General features: G+C 36.9%; 1 protein-coding gene across 3 annotated transcripts in view; it reads left to right on the top strand.

Annotated features, from left to right (window-relative positions):
• Positions 1–19,303, top strand: part of EPC2 (enhancer of polycomb homolog 2) — a 120,664-nt gene extending 101,361 nt beyond the window's left edge. For 2 of the 3 annotated variants that reach the window (XM_006086861.3, XM_023752420.1), the window contains 6 exons: positions 859–1,004; positions 2,329–2,672; positions 12,313–12,449; positions 15,034–15,193; positions 16,112–16,445; positions 17,387–19,303. In XM_006086861.3, coding sequence (XP_006086923.1) covers positions 859–1,004; positions 2,329–2,672; positions 12,313–12,449; positions 15,034–15,193; positions 16,112–16,445; positions 17,387–17,459 — 1,194 coding nt within the window. In that variant the 3' untranslated portion in view covers positions 17,460–19,303. The remainder of the gene's footprint in view (positions 1–858; positions 1,005–2,328; positions 2,673–12,312; positions 12,450–15,033; positions 15,194–16,111; positions 16,446–17,386) is intronic. The other variant, XM_014454151.2, reaches the window with a different exon arrangement.
• Positions 19,304–19,931: the final 628 nt, after the last annotated feature.

The following is a 19,931-nucleotide window of genomic DNA, read 5'->3' as shown; positions in this document are numbered from 1 at the left end:
ACTCAGTGTCATTGCTATAGTTAGGTAAGCCCAGAATATCCAATTGAACCTTTGATGACTGCCAAGTATGTATGCCCATTTTGTGCATACATATCCAGTAAGTATCAAACATATAGGACCATTTTTAAACTTTTCTATGGCAGTATTTTATCTGGTCATTATATGTATAACTTTTTGACACACTTAGAAATTACTCTGTGCTATTAAGTCAAGTTTTGGTGTAGCATTATATCAAAGAATGGCCCTCACTCCCAAATGTTTGGGTTTTCAGATAATGTATAGCTATATAGTTATGAGCATGCCTTTCATATATGGCTTGTGGACACCTTTTGTCATACAGCTTTTTCAGGGTGTGTGTGTTTAATGTAGAAGTGTAGGGAGTTGTTTACAAATTATACTAATTAGAGAAGAGGAAAATTATTAAAGGGGCAGAAGTGCTAAGACACAGAAAAATAGAATAATAAAGGGGATGAGAAGGTAAAGAAATGGACTATATGTTCTTAAAAGTAAAGAGGAAGTGTCAACTTGACCCATGCATGCTTAAAAAGTGTAATTTTGGGTCCAAAAAATTTCTTCTGGTTTATCTCAATAGAAAGCTTATTACTAACTTCACTATCTTTACTTTTTTACATAAATGTTAAAAGCCATGTTATTCTTTAAAGATATATTTCTTTTTAAAATACACCTTAAATGTGTTTATATTTATAAACTGAATTCAGTTTGAATTTTTAAATTTCTGAATATCTAAATTTAATTGATTTCTTAATGCTATAGTTACTTTATTTTTATCATGATTTAGCTTTTTTTCATTTCAGATTTATTCCATGAGTTTTAATTTATTTTTTTCTTTCTTTGCAGCCTCGTTTGGACCAAGTTAACCATTCATTTGAAAATTCAGAATTGGCAGATCTGGATAAGTTGAGATATAGGCATTGCCTTACAACACTCACAGTCCCAAGAAGATGTATAGGATTTGCGAGGAGGCGAATTGGCAGAGGTGGAAGGTAAACTATTTGTTTTGACCTAGATTTAGTTTACAAGATAGAAGGAAAGTTATAGGAAAACTAGAGGCCCGGTGCTCAAAAATTTGTGCACTCGGGGGGGTCCCTCACCCCGGCCTGTGCCCTCTCGCAGTCTGGGACCTCTTGGGGGATGACCACCTGCTGGCTTAGGCCCACTCCCTGGGGAATTGGGCCTAAGTTGGCAGTCAGACATCCCTCTGGCAGCCCAGGAGCCCTCGGAGGATGTCCACTTGCCAGCGGGGAGCAGGCCTAAGCTGCAGTCGGACATCCTTAGTGCTGCTGAGGAGACGGGAGAGGCTCCCACCACCACCGCTGTGCTGGCAGCCGTCAGCCTGGCTTGTGGCTGAGCAGAACTCCCCGTGTGGGAGCGCACTGACCACCAGGGGGCAGCTCCTGCATTGAGCGTCTGCCCCCTGTTGGTCAGTGTGTGTCATAGTGACCAGTCATTCCCAGTTGTTCTGCTGTTAGGGTCAATTTGCGTATTACCCGTTTATTATATAGGATAGAGGCCTGGTGCATGGGTGGGGGCCGGCTGGTTTGCCCTGAAGGGTGTCCCGGATCAGGGTGGGGGTCCCGCTGGGATGCCTGGCTAGCTTGGGTGAGTGGCTGAGGGCCGTTTTCAGGCTGGCCACACCCCCTTCAGGGAGGGGGGTCCTGCTGGGCTGCCTGGCCAGCCTGGGTGAGGGGCTGATGGCTGTTTGCAGGCTGGCCACACCCCCTTCAGGGTGGGGGTCCCTGCTGGAGTGCCTTGCCAGCCTGGGTGAGCGGCTGAGGGCCGTTTTCAGTCTGGCCACAGCCCCTTCAGGGTGGGGGTCCCTGCTGGGGTGCCTGGCCAGCCTGGGTGAGGGGCTGAGGGCTGTTTGCAGGCTGGCCACACCCCCTTCAGGGTGTAGGGTCCTGCTGGGGTGCCTGGCCAGTCTGGGTGAGGGGCTGATGGCTGTTTGCAGGCTGGCCATGGCCCCCAGCCACCCAAGCTCCCAGTGGAGGCTGGCTGGAAGCAGGTATTTGGGATTTAGTTATCTTCTATAATTGAAACTTTGTTGCTTTGAGCAGAAGCCACAGCCGGCCAGGGCAGGCGGGAAGCTTGGCTTCCTCCATCGCCGGGGCAACCAAGCCTCCTGCTTGCTCCAGCTCTGTGGCTGCTGGCCGCCATCTTGGTTGGGTTAATTTGCATATAGTTGCTGTGATTGGCTGGTGGGCGTGGCTTGGGGCATAGCAGAGGCAGCGGTCAATTTGCATGTTTCTCTTTTATTAGATTAGATGTTAAGTTCTTCCAGATAATATTTGGTTTTATATTGTTTTTCAGGGTCATAATGGACCGAATATCCACAGAATATGACCCAGTCCTGAAACAGATAGACCCTGAAATGCTGAATGGTTTTTCAAGCTCTTCCCAAACTATAGACTTTTCTTCTAATTTCTCTCGGACCAATGCTTCCAGTAAACATTTTGAAAATAGACTGTCCCTTTCTGAAATATTAAGCAATATCAGATCATGTCGACTACAGTGTTTCCAGCCAAGGCTACTAAATGTACAGGACAGTGATAGTGAAGAATGTACCTCAAGAAAATCAGGGCAGACTGTGAACAATAAAAGGGTTTCTGCAGCATCTGTAGCTTTATTGAACACCAGCAAGAATGGCATATCAGGTAAGCTGTCACTTTATTGGAGGTATATCCTGCTGGTTTTTTCTCCTTAAATTTCATCATTTACTCAGTAAACTTACATGGTAAATTTTGAAGGTTTATTTTCATAATCCCACTGAGAACCACAATTTTATCTTAATCTACCACATTTCTTTCCAGCCTAAGAAACAACCTAATTATTGTGGTTGACATTTTAACCAAAATGTTCTGTTACCTATAAAACTATTGAGGTATATTCTGAGTGTGTGGGCCTGCTATGGTGAATATGGAAGCAGAATGCATAGGGATCCCTATGGGCAAAGTGATTATAAGCTGCAACCATATCATCATTGCACAATGCTGTCTGCTTTGGTTGAAGAAAATGTTTATTTTTAAGTATTAATTGTCCTTAAAAATAGGCATTGCTCCTCAAGAGTACCACTGAAAGCTTTTTTGGTGTAAAATGATATTTAAAGAGGCTTTCTATGAAAAGTTATTATTTTTATCTGATAACTTAACCTTTCTAATTGAGATTGGAAAGTTTTTTTTATTTTAAGAGACATTGTGCTCAGAATATTTTAACGTTTTTATGACATGTACATTGTAAATAATGTATAATATCTAGAGAATCAAAAGTGTAATTTTGATTTGTTTTCCTCTGTGGATAGCTTCTCTTTATGGGAGTATGTATAATTTATAAACAGCCTTATAACAAATGCATTGCAAATGATTCATGGTATCCAGAAACCACATAGATGTGATTTGACTTATCCTTTCTTTCTCTTATAGGTATAGATTTCCAAACTATTTCCTGGATGGTGTATTTTAGTATGCAAAATTATGTTAAACTTATTTAAAGTGATTTTAAATCATTTTAGCTTGAAATTTGGTCTCAATAATGTTCAGTCTTTTAGTTACTAAACTCTTATTTTCAAACTGACCTAGACATATTTATGTGTTTAAAGGTTGTAATGGGAAAGTGAATTTGTTTGAATGATTGGAAGTTGGGATATCATGTCTCCAAATTAATTGGTTAATATTCTCCTAAATGAATTTAGGTAGGGAAAATGGCATCCCATTATATAAAGTTCATAAGTCTCTGAAGTTTAATGAGCTTTTGAAGCTGAAATGGATAAATACCTAATGTGATTTTGAGGTGGCAAGATTGTCAGAAATCTAAAGATAATAAGTAAGAAGTTGATGAATATAGGTCAGATCTTTTTTTCAGCCAACTCCAAGACATTGTTCAAATAACTGAACAGGAATTCCTATCCCAAAAATAGCTCAAAATAATTTTTGCCAAAAAGAGAGTTAAAAAGCCTGTCAGTATAGGCATTTGTAATTAGATTTGACCATAGAATGAGTTTCTACTTTACCAATGTATATACCAAACCAAAAAAATGATTTTAACATATTCCTTCACAACTTGAACATACTTGCAGCTTTTCTTCTATACAGTTCAATCCACTTTAGATCTGTCTGGCTTAACTCTTTTCCAGAAAATATATATTTGTTACATGTTTTTGTATCATCAATACTCAAATGCATTGATCCAGAATAAAACTTAATGTAACTTAAATAATTTCATAATCAGCTCTAGAATTTTCTGACACTATCATACATTAGCATAAAAAAGCATTTAAATATTATAATAATAATAAAATACACACTTCTCAGGGGACTTAAAGTTAACTGCCACACATCCAAAATGGAAACCACTCCCACGTGCCACGACATTTTGAATTTAACTTAAAAAATCAATCTGCAATGAATATTATAAAAATAAATATATTACAATTTGGGTGTTCTTGGATATTTTCAGCTAAAAATTCTCACGAAAAATGATTTTAAAGTTGGTCAGGGCTGCCACTTAGGGAAAACAGTGTTGTTTTTTATAGACGCGCGTGAAGTTTGGGGAAGGTCCACCGCTTGCGTCTACAGATGCTTATGGCGTACAATGTTAAATCACAAGTGTTAAAAAGTTATAACATCATAGATAATAAGATTTTTTTTATTTTTGCCTTTCCCCTACCATTGGAAAAAAATGGTCTGTGTAATTTTTCCTGTCTTATGTTTTTTTTAGTATTCTCAACATAGTACCATTTATTTCTTGCCTTGAAAAATGTCAAGGCTTAAGCAACAGCTAAGCTACAGTAGAATCAATGTTTTTTAATCGAACTCTTCAAATATATAATTATTTGTTACTAAAGGATTTTGTTTGAAGTTTTCCTTCTCTGCTAAGTGTGATCCTCTAGTCATAAAAGTCACAAAGTTTTTTGTTTGTTTTTAACAAATTTCTTTCGTTTCAAAATTGTAGGCATAGATATATAAATGTATAATGAAACAGGTGTTTTAACAGCATTTTTATAAATAACCAAAAAGCTATGGCAATTTTAAGTATTCATTTGTACCAGTTATATTCATTATATAATTTTCTCAGTTCCGGTTAGATAATTTTAAGCAGGTTCACTTCAATTCAATAAGTATTGATAGAAATTCCTTCATCTGCCTAAAGCAAAGGATGTAGGGTGTTTTTAGAAAGCTGTATTTTTATATTTGCTGTATACATACAAAAGGATTGAATCCTCCTATATGTGGTTTCTTTTAATCTAAGTGTCTTTAACACTGTTGCCTTCTGCTTATTCTAAGTTGCCTTGGTCTTGAGAGCATGTGTGTTTAAGAGTACCAAGACTGACACAGGACCATATTTGTACCTGGCAGAGTATCACTGAGCTAGACAAATTATAAGTACTGAATTTTCTGTTTCACAGCAGGCAAATCCAGCAAATAAAAGATTTAATCCGAAAAAGAAATATGATACACTCGGAAGTAATATTTATTGGTGTCACAGGTTGCTTAGTTCTTTAAAAAACAACTTGAGATCTAGTGGCAAAGAATTTTCTTTCTTTTATGTTGTTTATAACCCAGTTAATGTTTTTTAAGTCATAATTTCTGAGTCATAAATATTCTAATTCTTATTTTTGTATCATACATAAAGGACTTAAAGGAATACAAATTGAAATGTGTGTCCTAAGTATTAGAAGAACTAAAACTAAATACTTCATTTTAAAGCAGAGACGCGTCTTGTAACTATTAAGTAAAATAAGGATATGTTTTCTTAGTTGAAAAGTTATTCTCAAAGAATAGAATCAGGACAGAGAAAGGAAAAATAGATTGTGTTGAACATGGCAAGTGAACAACCAAAGATTACTCATTTCATACATAATTATTTAGGATATATGCAAATCACTTTATTAAGTGTTGAAGTGTTTAAAAGTTGCAAAGTTTTACAAGACAATAATCCTTACCTTCAAGAAGTTTACAGGCAGCCCTAACCGGTTTGGCTCAGTGGATGGAGCGTCGGCCTGCGGACTCAAGGGTCCCAGGTTCGATCCGGTCAGGGGCGTGTGCCTTGGTTGCGGGCAAATCCACAGTGGGGGGTGTGCGGAAGGCAGCTGATCGATGTTTCTCTCTTGTCGATGTTTCTAACTCTCTATCCCTCTCCCTTCCTCTCTGTGAAAAATCAATAAAATATATATATTTTTTAAAAAGAAGTTTACAGGCAAATATTGCATTCTTTATATAAAAAGATGATAAAGCCCTGACCGGTTTGGCTCAGTGGATAGAGCATCGGCCTGCAGACTGAAGGGTCCCAGGTTCGATTTCGGTCAAGGGCATGTATCTTGGTTGTGGGCACATCCCCAGTAGGGGGTGTGCAGGAGGCAGCTGATCGATGTTTCTCTCTCATCGATGTTTCTGACTCTCTATTCCTCTCCCTTCCTCTCTGTGAAAAATCAATAAAATATATTTTAAAAAAAATAAAAAGATGATAAAGTTTCTAGTCATTTGAAAGTGTAGCATTAAACTGTTCTTTTGATATGCTGTTCTTAAATCCAGGCCTCAAGAAAATATATTTCATATCTAAAAGTAGCTTTGCTTGTTTATATTTGAAGGGCTCGATTAATTTACATTTAATCTTGGTTTTGACTAATGCATGGTTGCAAATTAACTTTCCTTATTTGTCTTAGTGTATTGAGTAGTAGATACCAGCAGCCTTTTGACCATCTTCAAATATCTTAATATTACCAATTTGTAAAATCATTAACATTTTGGATAGTTTTACGATAAATTCCTGATTTTTATTTTTTTCAGTTTCTCTTCCTTTCTTAAATTGCCATAAAATGTTGGCAAGCATAAAAGTTTTAGGATAGCCCAGCCAGTGTTGCTCAGTGTTTGATCATTGTCCTATGGACCAGGAGGTTATAGTTCGATTCCCAGTCAGGGCACATGCCCAGGTTGCAGGCTTGATCCTCAATATGGTGTGTGCAGAAGACAGCCAGTTAATGATTTTCTCTCATCATTGATGTTTCTATCTTTCTCTCCCTCTCCCTTCCTCTCTGAAATCAATAAAAATATCCTATATAATAAAAGGCTAATATGCAAATAGACCAAACAGCAGAATGACTGGTCGCTATGACGTGCACTGACCACCAGGGGGCAGACACTCAACGCAGGAGCTGCCCCCTGGTGGTCAGTGTGCTCCCACAGGGGGAGTGCTGCTGAGCCAGAAGCCAGGTTCATGGCTATGAACCTCTCCCACCTCTGTGGCAGCACTAAGGATGTCCGACTGCCAGGGAGCGGGCCTAAGCCATCAGTTGGACATCCCCCAAGGGCCCCTGGCTCCCGGACTGAGGGCACAGGCCAGGCTGAGGGACACCCCCACCACCACCCAGTGCACGAATTTTGTGCACCAGGCCTCTAGTATTTACATAAAAGGGAAAATTCTATAATATGGATATCTACCTATTAGAATGTGTTTACCCAGGGAGATTTGCATAACTTTTTACTTAAGGAAAGGAACACTTCCCAAGGTGAGACTTGGAATAGTGAAATACTGCCATCTTCACAAAACATTCAGCTCAGTGGTTACTTTTAAACTAATAGGACTTGGAAGGGTTGGGTAGAGCAGATTTATGACCAGCATGAATTTCATTTTTAAACTAGCGACTTCAGAGCAACTAGAGGAAAGAACTTGGATTGGTCCTAAGCAACATAAACAGACAAGGTTTCTCTTTTGTACATTCCCTTTTCCCTTTGTGCCACTAACCACCGACCCAAAGCTCTGGGCCCTTGTCCTGTATCTCATCCCTAAACAGATTTCTTTATGCTGTAACTATGACTTTGTCCTTATTATATTAATGCTTGCCTCTTGGTAACTCAAAGTCATTGTAAGAAATAAATCTCTTGTGGAAGTATTTCAGTAATTTTTGAAAGGAAAAATAATTAGTAGAGAAGGTACTTTCAATCACATTACCATCCTCCACCAACCAGTAAGTCAACCCTGAGAATGATAATTCAGTACTGTGTCTATGCCATTAAACACAATATTAAATGCTAAGCCATACATTTCTTACCATTTTGCATTCACCCAACAAAAGGAAAGTGAGTCAGTTACAAAGGATGTTTTGTTTGTGTCATGGAACTAGTTGCTCTTTTTGTCTAAAGAGTTGCAATAATACTAAACAATGCTCTAGAAAATTCTGAATGAGGAACTTCAGCTTGTTTCAAGCACAAGCACCTTAAAGTAAAGAAAATGCTAGGTAACAAGAATCAATATAATATGCTAAGTTTGAAGTAAGAGAGAAACAACAATGAATGTAATTTTTTAAGCACATTATATTAGATACTCAACCAGTAATGGAACCAGGAATGAGAATCAGTCAGCTTAAGTTTAAAAAATTGGGAAACACTGACCATTAATTTGAATAATTGGATTGCTCTTTGGTTGGGGATACATCTGAGAATACATTGTATCCTGAGTTTTCTAGGAAAAAATATGAGGTTCCTGAGTGAACTAATGGTCTCAACAATACAGAGCAATAAGTAGACATAGCCCCCCAAAATGGGCAATTTTATCAGCATTCCTTTTTGTGTATATAAATAATTATTCATAAAAGCAAGTTGAATACCTATAATTAGCAATACCTTGTTAGCCATGGACTACCAACCAAAAGTAATTTTTTAATTTAAAAAAGTACACTTTCTTCTTTCTACTAATTTAGCATATACTTTATTCTGAATTAGTAAGATTTTATGACTTAAAATATTTTTGAAACAGAAAAGATACTCATTATCCTCATTTCTCTTTAATTTTAAAATAGCCACGAAAAGTATGTTCTCTGTTTGGTTTATTGTTCACTTAAAGTTAACCACTGACCCAGCTTTTTACCACATTATAACCCTTAGCTCTGGACAAGCATAACACTAGATTTGAGGAGTGGACCATGTTAACACCAGAATCCAAGTCAATTTTTTTTTTAATTGATACACTCCTTACACACATAGAACTAAACAGATTTTTGGGGGGTAAAATTTTCCTTCCTGCCTTTGTATCTAATGAACTATTTTTCATCTTTCCCAAGGTTTTCAAACAGCTGGAAATTCATGAATACTTCATATTTTCATTTGATTTTGAAGATTGTACATTTAGAATTAAAATTATTATTTTCCATTTAAAAATAGAACACTTGCAGTGAATTTAACATGTGCAAAGAAAGACATTTGATTTTGTTGGTAATTCAGTAAGATAACTAATGTGTACTTCAAAAATACAGGTAATATTAAAATTTTAGTGAGCATTATCATAGCCCCAGGCTTTTTAATCACCTGAAAATAAAATTGCTATCTGTGTAAGAACTGTTTTCCCCTCATTGTCTAATACACGTTTTAATGATGATTAGAATTGTGGAAGACCTGGCCCATGAGGCTCAGTTGGTTGAAGCATCGGTCTATAAACCAAAAGGTCATGGGTTCAATTCCTGGTCAGGGACCATATCTAGGTTTTGGGTTCAAGGCCCCCCCCCCCCACACCCCCGTGGCACATAAGGGAGGCAACTGGTTGAAGTAGATAGATATCTCTCTCTCTCTCTCTCTCTCTCTCTCTCTCTCTCTCTCTCCCCCCCCCCCCCATCACCTCTCTCTCTCTCTCAAATCAGTAAACATCCTCAGGTGAGGATTTTTTTGTTTTTGTTTTTTTTTTTAATTTTTATTTATTTATTTATTTTTATTGCTTAAAGTATTACAAAGGGTATTACATATGTGTCCCTTTTTTTTTCCCCCGCCCTTGACAATCCCCTGGCCTCCCCTACCCCCCAGTGTCTTATGTCCATTGGTTATGCTTACATGCATGCATACAAGTCCTTCGGTTGATCTCTTACCCCCCTCCCTCCTGCCCCCCAACCCTCCCCGGCCTTCCTGCTGCAGTTTGACAATCTGTTTGAGGCAGCTCTGCAGGGTGAGGATTTTTTTAAAAATTGTTGTGGAATAGTAATGAAGACATATCTAAAGCTTTGTCCATCTCTGATGCCTAACTCCCTTTTCATACAAAATAGACTATACTATGTATAACTTGTTATATATCTGATTAACGATCAAATTTTTTTTTTAATTTCCCATTTGTGATCCTACTATACAGAATACTTTGGGGACTAATTAAGTAAGCTAGGTTAAGGATCTATCTCCTATCTAAACTTCTTTAGGTCATATTAATTAGATCGCACGATTGCATTTAAAGGTTGACACATTTATTAGTTGGTATTTCTTTATAAGTATCTTTTCTTCCCACCTACCCTATAGGACAGTGATGGCGAACCTTTTGAGCTCAGCGTGTCAGCATTTTGAAAAACCCTAACTTAACTCTGGTGCCGTGTCACATATAGAAATTTTTTGATATTTGCAACCATAGTAAAACAAAGACTTATATTTTGATATTTATTTTATATATTTAAATGCCATTTAACAAAGAAAAATCAACCAAAAAAATGAGTTCGCGTGTCACCTCTGACACACGTGTCATAGGTTCGCCATCACTGCTATAGGACGTCATAGCAGGGAACTTCTTCTTAATTTATTTTTTCCTATAGTCACTCTTAACTCAGTACAGCACTTTGCATCACAATAGATAGTAAATACTTGTTGATTGAGTGAACTAGTTCGGGGAGAGGAAAGCAATAAAGAAAAATAGAGCAGTCCTGGCTGGGTAGACCAGTTGATGAGAGCAGCGGCGGACCACTGGTGGCCCGTGAGGTCTGAAAGGTTGGTGACCGCTGGATTAGAACATGGTCCCAATATACCAAGGTTGCAGATTAGATCCCAGTAGGGCACATACAAATACAAGAAACAACCAATGAATGCATAAATAAGTGGAGCAAGGAATCTCCCTCCCTCCCTCTCTCTCTCCATTCCCCCTCTGCCTTCTCCCCCCCCTCCTCAAAATTAACTTTAAAAAAAGCAAAATTTTACTCTAGTGGTACATATACTCTGATGTGATTTAATATTTCTTGACTATAATAACATAGTAACTACTATGGAAATAGCTTTGTGTCCTAAATCATTTTATCAGTAAGCTACTTTAATATGAAAGTTTGTATGCATTTGTTTGAGAAAATGTTTCTTATATTACTTTTACTTAGCTAATCTTTTCAACAAAAGTTTTAGATGCCTTTTATTTGAAATTACTAACTTTTAACACAGTTGGTTACAGTATAATCAGTTCTGTCTGAGGAAACATTGCATCTTTAATTTTCTGAATACCTCTCCGATTTCTAGCCCATATTTTTATAGATAGGACTTATTTTAAGCAGCTAATCTATTAGCTTGAGCTATGGTTTATGGCAGCAATTTTCAACAAATATGCCGCAAGAATTTTTAAAACATGCAATACCTAACTGTTTGGTCAGGGCCACTGACCTCTTTTTTCTTAGATTGTCAAATAAAAAAATGACAACAGCCAACACAACAATAGCCGTGTGGTGTGAATGAATCAAAAGTATACCTTTTTTTTTTTTGTCAGATTAAAAAATTAATGTATTTTTTTGGTGTGCCAAAGACTTTTAGTAATTAGTTTATATGTGCCATGAGATGAAAAAGGTTGAAAATTGCTGGTTAATGGTTATGTAAGATGAACATCATTGCCTTCCACTCTGATTTGAAATTTTTTTTAAAAAGGTATTTTCATATTGTCATAGATGAAAACCAATAATCAGAACCAATTACATTATTACAGATGGTCCTGTGTTCTTATTAAGGCTATAACTTAACTTAGTCTTAATATTATTTGCACTAATAAAGTTTTCTCATTGTAGTTAACATAGTGTAGAGAATTAAGAGTGATCACAGCCCTCGCCAGTTTAGCTCAGTGGATAGAGCGGCGGCCTGTGGACTGAAGGGTCCCAGGTTCGAGTCCAGTCAAGGGCACATGCTTGGGTTGCGGGCTTGGTCCAACGTGCAGGAGGCAGCCAATTAATGATTCCCTCTCATCATTGATGTCTCTATCTCTTCCTCTCCCTTCCTCTTTAAAATCAATAAAAAATATATTTAAAAAAGAGTGATTACAGGTAATGAGTCTGAATAAATGATAGAATTCTCACATCAGAGCTATGTTATATAGTAAAAAATATAGGAACTTTTAGCCTAAGGTTGTAGATATTAGCATAAGCCACTTTTGCTGAAAGATTTGTCATTTTTATTGGATTCTTTGCTGATGATGTATATTGTGGTATGTAATTGCTTTTCATCTTAATTGTGGAATAATTTTATGTTGTGTTTTATTTGTGTTGTTAAAAGTACTTTTAAACATACTTCTGAAATGAATGTTCTTTATCAGTAACAGGGGGTATCACAGAAGAGCAGTTTCAGACACATCAACAGCAGCTAGTTCAAATGCAAAGGCAGCAACTTGCTCAGCTTCAGCAGAAACAGCAATCTCAGCATTCCTCGCAACAGACACATCCAAAAGCACAGGTAAGCCTATCTTTAACCATGCTTATTTCTCTTCCTTTCTCTCATAATTATATAGTCCTATTCACTTGTAGTCAAGTCAGAGGAAATAATCTTGATATTGCCACTCTTGATTTTAAGATCAAACCTCTAAGTGTCTTTTTAGTTAATTTACATAATTTTAATTTTAAGTGACCAGTTCATATTTTATGAGAGGCACATTAGAACCAAATATGATATCTTTAATTTAGGAAAAAAATGTTTTGAAGGGTTGAGATTTATAAAAGTAATTGCATACTTTTAGAACCATTATCCCCCAACCCCTACTGTCCCCCCCCAAAAAATATATTTTTAAGCACTTAATTTTCCTAACCCCTAGTGCCATGTCATTGTGCCCCAAGCTGAAAGGTATTTACTTCTCTTGAATTGTGCATTAACCCCAAACATATTTTCTTGAATCATATTTTCCTGAAGAAAAAAATGCCACCAGGTGAGGTCCATAAGCGCCATTAAATGAAGATACTATGGATAAGAATAAAAATACGTTATAAAATTATAATTGCCAGAAGAGAAAAGCTTTCAACACCTTGAGATGAGCCCTGTAGACTCATTTTGGACTTTTGGCCTCCGGAACTGTATGACAATGAATTTCTGTTGTTTAAGCCACTAAAAAGAAAACTAACTGAGAAGTGTATTTCAAATTTGAGCCATCTGAAAAAATAAACCCAGTGTTTTAGGTCTTAAATTTTGTTGCACCATAATTCTAAAAAATAATTCTAAAATAATAATGAGATTACTTAGTTTGTTATATCTCAGGCTAGCATCTGCCCATAGTAGTTAATTGAGCTCTTTCTCAAAGGTCAGTACACTGACCTTGAGATCCCATGTCCAGCAACATGAAAATCTCAGTGACCCTGGGACCCCTTAACACTCCCCTATCATCCTGGTGGATTTGGGACTGGCCCACATTCTAGGGTTGTTGGCTGTTAGTAATAGCTACCAGTTTTATACAGAATCAAGAGTAAATGCCATTCAGAAGACCTAAGTGACACTTCTCCAAAGAGGCCATACAGATAGATGGCCAAAGGACATAGGGAAAATGCTCAGTGTCACTAATCATCGGAGAGATGCAAATTAAACTCTAATGAGGAATCACCTCACACTGGCCAGAGTGACTACTATCAACAAATCAAAAAACAAGTGCTGGTGAGGATGTGGAGAAAAAGGAACCCTCGTGCACTGCTGGTGGGAATGCAAACTGGTGCCGCCACTATGGAAGACAGTATGGAGTTTCCTCAAAAAAATAAAAATGGAGCTGCCTTTCAACCCAGTGATCCCACTCCTAGGAATATATCCAAGAGTCCTGAAACACCAATCAGAAAGACTATATGCACCCCTATGTTTGTAGCAGCTTTATTTACAAAAGCTAAGATCTGAAAACAGCCCAAGTGCCCATCAGTAGATGAATGGATTAAAAAGCAGTGGTACATTTACACAATGGAATACTATACAGCTATAAAAAAAAAATCTTCCCTTTGAGATAGCATGGAGGGACCTGGAGAATGTTATGCTAAGCGAAATAAGCCAGTCAGAGGAAGATAAGTATCACATGATCTCACTTATCTGTGGAACCTAATGAACAAAATAAATTGACAAACAAAATAGCTCCAGAGACATGGAAGCATCCAACAGACTGATGCATCTCAGAGGGAAGGGGCAGTGGGGAAGAGATTAACCAAAGAACTTATATGCATAGTTCATGGACACAGACAATAGTGCTGTGAAGGCCTGGAGTGGAGGAGGGCAATGGGGGACATCTGTAATACTCTCAACAATAAAGATGAATTTTAAAAAATAATAAGTACCATTAAACTTGCCTTTTTATTTGCTTTTTCGGAATCTCTTGGGTAAGACTGAAGTGTTTTCAGCCTACTCCAGGATTAGGCCAAGACACATTTTTTTACATTGTGACAAAGATGACTGTTAGTCATCTCTGTGATTTTATTTTGCTCATAGTATCAAGATTGTCAAGTATTTTTAAAGGCATTCATAAACACTTACTGGAAAAAATGTATAGAGCATTAAAGGTTTGGGTTTTTTAATCCCCTAGTTTTTTCTTAGAAATAGTTGCTTCTCAGTTTTTAGTCACTTCTCTGCTTCATATGCCAAAAATAGTCTATGGAGCCCTGGATCTGTCTCTTTTTTTTCTTTTTTCTTTTTCTTTTGTGTGTGTGTGTGTTTTTGTTAATCCTCACCAAAGGATGTTTTTCCCATTGCTTTTTCAGAGGGGAGGGGGAGAGAAAGAAACATCAATGTGAGCGAGAGACATCGATTGGTTGCCTGACACATGCCTCAGGTGTGGGGAATGAACCGGCAACCCAAGTACGTGCCCTTGACCAGAAATCAAACCCATGACCCTTCAGTGTGTGTCTGACTTTCTAACACCTAGCTACGCAGGCCAGGGCCAGAGCCCTCCATCTCTTAATCTAAACACTTGTAACTGTTCCGTATGAAAAAGCAACAGCCTCTTCTTGGGTTTTGCCCATTTCTTAATATGTTCATGGAATCACATCTAAAAAAATTGGGTTTAATTTTGTTCATTTTACAGGGCTCAAGCACCTCTGACTGTATGTCTAAAACACTTGACTCAGCCAGCGCCCACTTTGCTGCATCTGCAGTGGTCAGTGCACCTGTTCCCAGTCGCAGTGAGTCGGCCAAGGAACAGAACACTGGGCACAACAACATCAATGGTGTTGTCCAGCCTTCAGGTAAGCCTGTGGTTTCGTGTGGTGCTTACTACTCAAAGTTGTAACTCAGTGATTTGAGGTATGGTTTTTGTTTTTAAATCCAAGGGGAAGATGTACCAAACGTCTTCTGGGATAATGAGTGGTGGAACAGCTGGATGTTTTTTAGAATTCAAATAGAGCTTGCTTCCTATTTCTCTTGTACCATACCCACTGGATATCTACTTGTGTGACTGTCCACCCTGCCTGGTTTTACCCATGTCCTGTCACTTGCCTCACATCTTAGGAAATGCATCAAGCTAATCACTAACCATCACCACTGAATTATCCATGCTTTTTAAAAAGATGAAATTCAATGCAGGATGATCAGTAAGATTGAAATGGTTTACCTCCCCAGTTTTACATACTCATAGGCCTGCTTTCTCTGACTCCTCTTGAAGTGCAGCATTGCTCTGAAACCCTGTCTGCTTCTCACTACCCCGAGTCCTCAAAGACTTGCTGTTCTGAACATCCTTCAACTAGTGCTCAAACTTCAGGATTCTCACTTACTTCTACATGCATCCACAATCCTGATTGCTTCTCCTTACTGATGTTCTTACATGTATACATTCTAATAGAAATCCAACTATAGTTTTCACCTGCCCTCCGCCTCCATAATGGACCTCTCTGTCCTATTATACAATTTCCAGATATGGAGGCAACAGAATACTTTGCAAAGCCCTTTTATGTAGAAAAAGGGTGTCTTTATCTTTGGGGTTGTAACAGGTGCATATGTTGTCTTTACTAATCAGAAGCTGTCTTTTGATAGGCCATTATATGGAAAGTTGACATAGTATTTAATTAGAATACAAATGTTTACATATATTTTTATTATTAAAGTCTTTTTAAGAGTTCAATTAATGTCTCACAACATGAATTGAATGATTTTTTTTTCTCCTTCAGGAACCTCTAAAACATTATACTCCACCAATATGGCTTTATCATCCACCCCAGGGATTTCAGCCGTACAACTTGTAAGGACAGTTGGCCACACCACTACAAACCACTTAATCCCAGCCTTGTGCACAAGCAGTCCTCCAACACTTCCCATGAACAGTTCTTGCCTGACAAATGCAGTGCACCTCAATAACGTCAGTGTTGTTTCTCCAGTCAATGTGCATATCAATACACGGACTTCAGCACCATCGCCAACAGCCTTAAAACTTGCCACAGTTGCTGCCAGTATGGACAGAGTGCCAAAGGTTACTCCTAGCAGTGCCATCAGCAGCATAGCAAGGTGTGTGTGCGCTTGTTTCAGGCATCATTCTATCTCTTTCTGCTGGCTACTCTGAGGGAGGAAAAGACTTCTTTTTTTTTTTTTTTACTGCCCCAGTAATAGATGTCTGTTGATTGGCTTGCTTTTCAACAGATATTGAATATCTGCTTAGTGTAAAGTGCTGTGACTTACTATTTGTTTGAGGTCACTACTGCAGTGTTTAAATGCCAGCCAAAATTATAAAAACAGGAGAAAACCACATCAAATTGGGAACCACCAAACCAAAAAAATATATCACAGAGCCTATTTTAGAAACTTCAGTTACTCTTACATGACTTATTAGTAATTTAAACAGTCTGGAGGATTAGAGTTGTTATTAACTTCCATGTCAGAGCTTTAATTTTCAAGTCACATTTGTGTTTTCTTCAACATTAAACACAAGAGGAAAGTAAATTATTCTATGTATATATTAAAATTGAGAATATTCTGGGATTAACTAAATCTTACCTTCTTTCTGTGAAACTAATACATTAGAACAATGAATCAAAAAAAATTGATTTGCATGGGTTAATAACTATACGACCTTGAAGCTGAAAAATTAAAACTACAGTAGAAAGTAATTTAATATTGTGCTCCTAATGATCATTGTTATGGAGCATCATAAGCTCCACCTATTGTAAAAACTTGGATTGTCCTATGTTATATATTGCATAAGCAATTTATCACTCACTTCTACTGAAATTTATGTTAAATTACTTTTCTTCCCTAAGTAAATAGTTATAATCAAGTAATTAGGAACTAATAAAATTTCTTAGCTGAAGGAAACTTTTTCTCATTCCTGTATAGAAATTATAAAAGTGGGAAATGTTCTTTGGAAGTACATGTTTAGTTGTAGTACATAAAAAGGTATCTGTAAATACTAGAGAGTGTTAATGTTTATTTTACTCTTTGCCTTATTATAGAGAGAACCATGAACCAGAAAGATTGGGTTTAAATGGACTAGCAGAGACAACAGTAGCTATGGAAGTGACATAACCTAAAACATGTGGCTTTGACCTGTGCTGATGGTGTGCAGTCATTCATATTCCAGCTGAATGCAAAAGGCGACACTCTGTGGATCACAGAGGTTAACCATGGACCTAAATGGACTACAGTATATCGGATGTGTAATCCATATATGATGTATATTTTGTAAAATCGGGAAAATCACTACCTTGTAAAATAGTTTATTTGTATCATCAATATTATTTCTGTTACTTGAATAGTAGATATTCATCATCATGCTTTTGCACTTGAATTTGCAACTGAATGGATTTAAAAAAAATAATTCTTTAATGGGATCATGAGCATGAAATGGGATCCTACATCACTTGTTTTAACTATTTATTTTGCCATGTTTACATTTTGTATCTTGTAAAAATAAATCCAACTTTGTGTCTAAAACGTTAAAGATTCATAGCTAGGAAATGAAATTCTTGTAATTTTTTTCTAAAGGAACTGTAAAGTTTTCACTTGGTTCATTTTGTTTCACAATTTGACTAGATGGACTTTTTGGTAAATACTTTAGTGGCATTTCACTGTCAAATATGAAGTTCAAGGCAAAATAGTATTTTCTATTACTGTGCAGGGGAAAGGGATGGATCGATACATGCAAATTTAATGTAGTAACTCACTTTTCCATATATTTTGAATGTATATTTCTATTTATAATACCAGTTTATAAAAAATAATTACACAGAAAAAAGGACTAGGAAAAATTATGCATCTAGCACATTTAAACTGTGCAGATATGAAAATTTTTCAAGGATCACATTTTATCTGAAGACTGCATATTTTAACTGGCTTTAAAACTGTAACCCACCACATAAAGGGTATTTCACCAGGTATGTATTGCATTATTCTATCATTGCAATAATTATTGGGAGTCTAGATATCGAGCCATCCCAGGTGTTGGGAGGGGGGAGGGTTGTGGCAAGATTGTCTTTTCAATTTTGGAGAGTTTCCTGTGGCTACAAGGCAAGTAACGGGTTGGAAAAAGTCTGACTGTAAGCGTTGGACACCTTCATAGTGTAGTGTTTTAGTGACTTTTTTTATACGGTTCTTGTAAATTAGATACGTGTAGTGGTGTTTCAGAATGTTTGTTTATGCACTAGTTCAGACAACTTTCCCTGTTACTTGTTCTTGATAAGTGAAAACTGCAGGGAAATAAAAATACATATCAAAACATGGCCATGCTGCATATGTGTTTATTTCACAATGTGCACACAGTGTCAGTAAAATTTAAGGGAGACGATAGCACTTAACAGCACTTTTCATTTTCACAGTGCTTTCCAAGCATTAATGAAAAGAACTATAAGGAGCTCATCTGTGGGCACTATTGGGTTTCAGATAATCCAATATAAACTACCTTTGATATGAAAAGTTCTTGAAATATTTTACAAATGTAAGTAATTTGCAGTATAACATTCATTGAAATCTCATAAATGAGCCTCATTTTATAAATAGAAGTTTAGAGTAGAATTATATTGCAAGGGCGTTTTGTGAAGTAAGTACTGGGAAATGTAAATATTTTTAATGAATATGATTAAAACCATTTCAAACTTAAACATAATTTTATACTTTACATTTTTTATATCTGCAGTTCTAAAAGTTGTAAATTGATATGTCAGTTGAATTAATGGGCCAAGATTTCTGCTGAGAGTGGTTTTTATTCAGGTCCTAAATGTGTAAAGCAATTTATGGGCAAAACCATAGAAAAATAAATAAATTTAATTTCTTCATTGGTTGTGACCTGATAGGATCCATGCTCGTTTCTGCCATTCTACCTCTGGAGTTCTCATTGCTGATGATATAAAGGAAATCATTTTGTTTGATATGTATCATGACTGTTTTCATTCTGCTTGTAGTTGAATGTATCTCTTCGTTATTAAGAACTTACAATAACGTTAGTGCCAACTTTGGAGAAAGCTTTTTTTTCCGTTTTACTAAAGCCAAGCATGAAGTGAATTTGCCTTATGTGATATACATGTTAAAAAATAATTTAAGTAAAACAAAAGAACTATCCATTTGTACAGTTTCTGGATATGTAACAAATCCAGAATTTATCAGACTGATGACCCAATTTATTTGTTCCTTTTGAAGTAAAATAGAAAAATAAGCCTTCATTATTTTGGTGGTTGTAACTATTTCATGGATGGCATTTCAGTTACTTGGACACACATTTCAAAAACTTTCGTGACAGATATTTTATTTTCACCTTATTAAATTGAAGAATAGTTTAGGTTTGCATGGCCCTCCACTGGGCAATATCTCTTCTCTCCTCTCCTCTTCTCTTCTCTTCTCTTCTCTCTCTCTCTCTCTCTCTCTCTCTCTCTCTCTCTCTCTCTCTCTCTCGGGTTTCTGAGGAAACTAGTGTTGGTACTTGTAATTCAGTAAGCTCCTAGAGTCCTTGGAGGGTGTTTTTTTATGGAGTAGTAGGTCTGTTTGTTTGTTTGTTTGTTTATGTGT

The sequence above is a fragment of the Myotis lucifugus genome, unplaced genomic scaffold (assembly GCF_000147115.1).
Source record: "Myotis lucifugus unplaced genomic scaffold, Myoluc2.0 scaffold_32, whole genome shotgun sequence".
In the NCBI taxonomy this organism is placed as follows: domain Eukaryota; kingdom Metazoa; phylum Chordata; class Mammalia; order Chiroptera; family Vespertilionidae; genus Myotis; species Myotis lucifugus.
The sequence above is the reverse complement of the archived record's forward strand: the minus strand, read 5'-3'. Positions and strand labels throughout refer to the sequence as shown.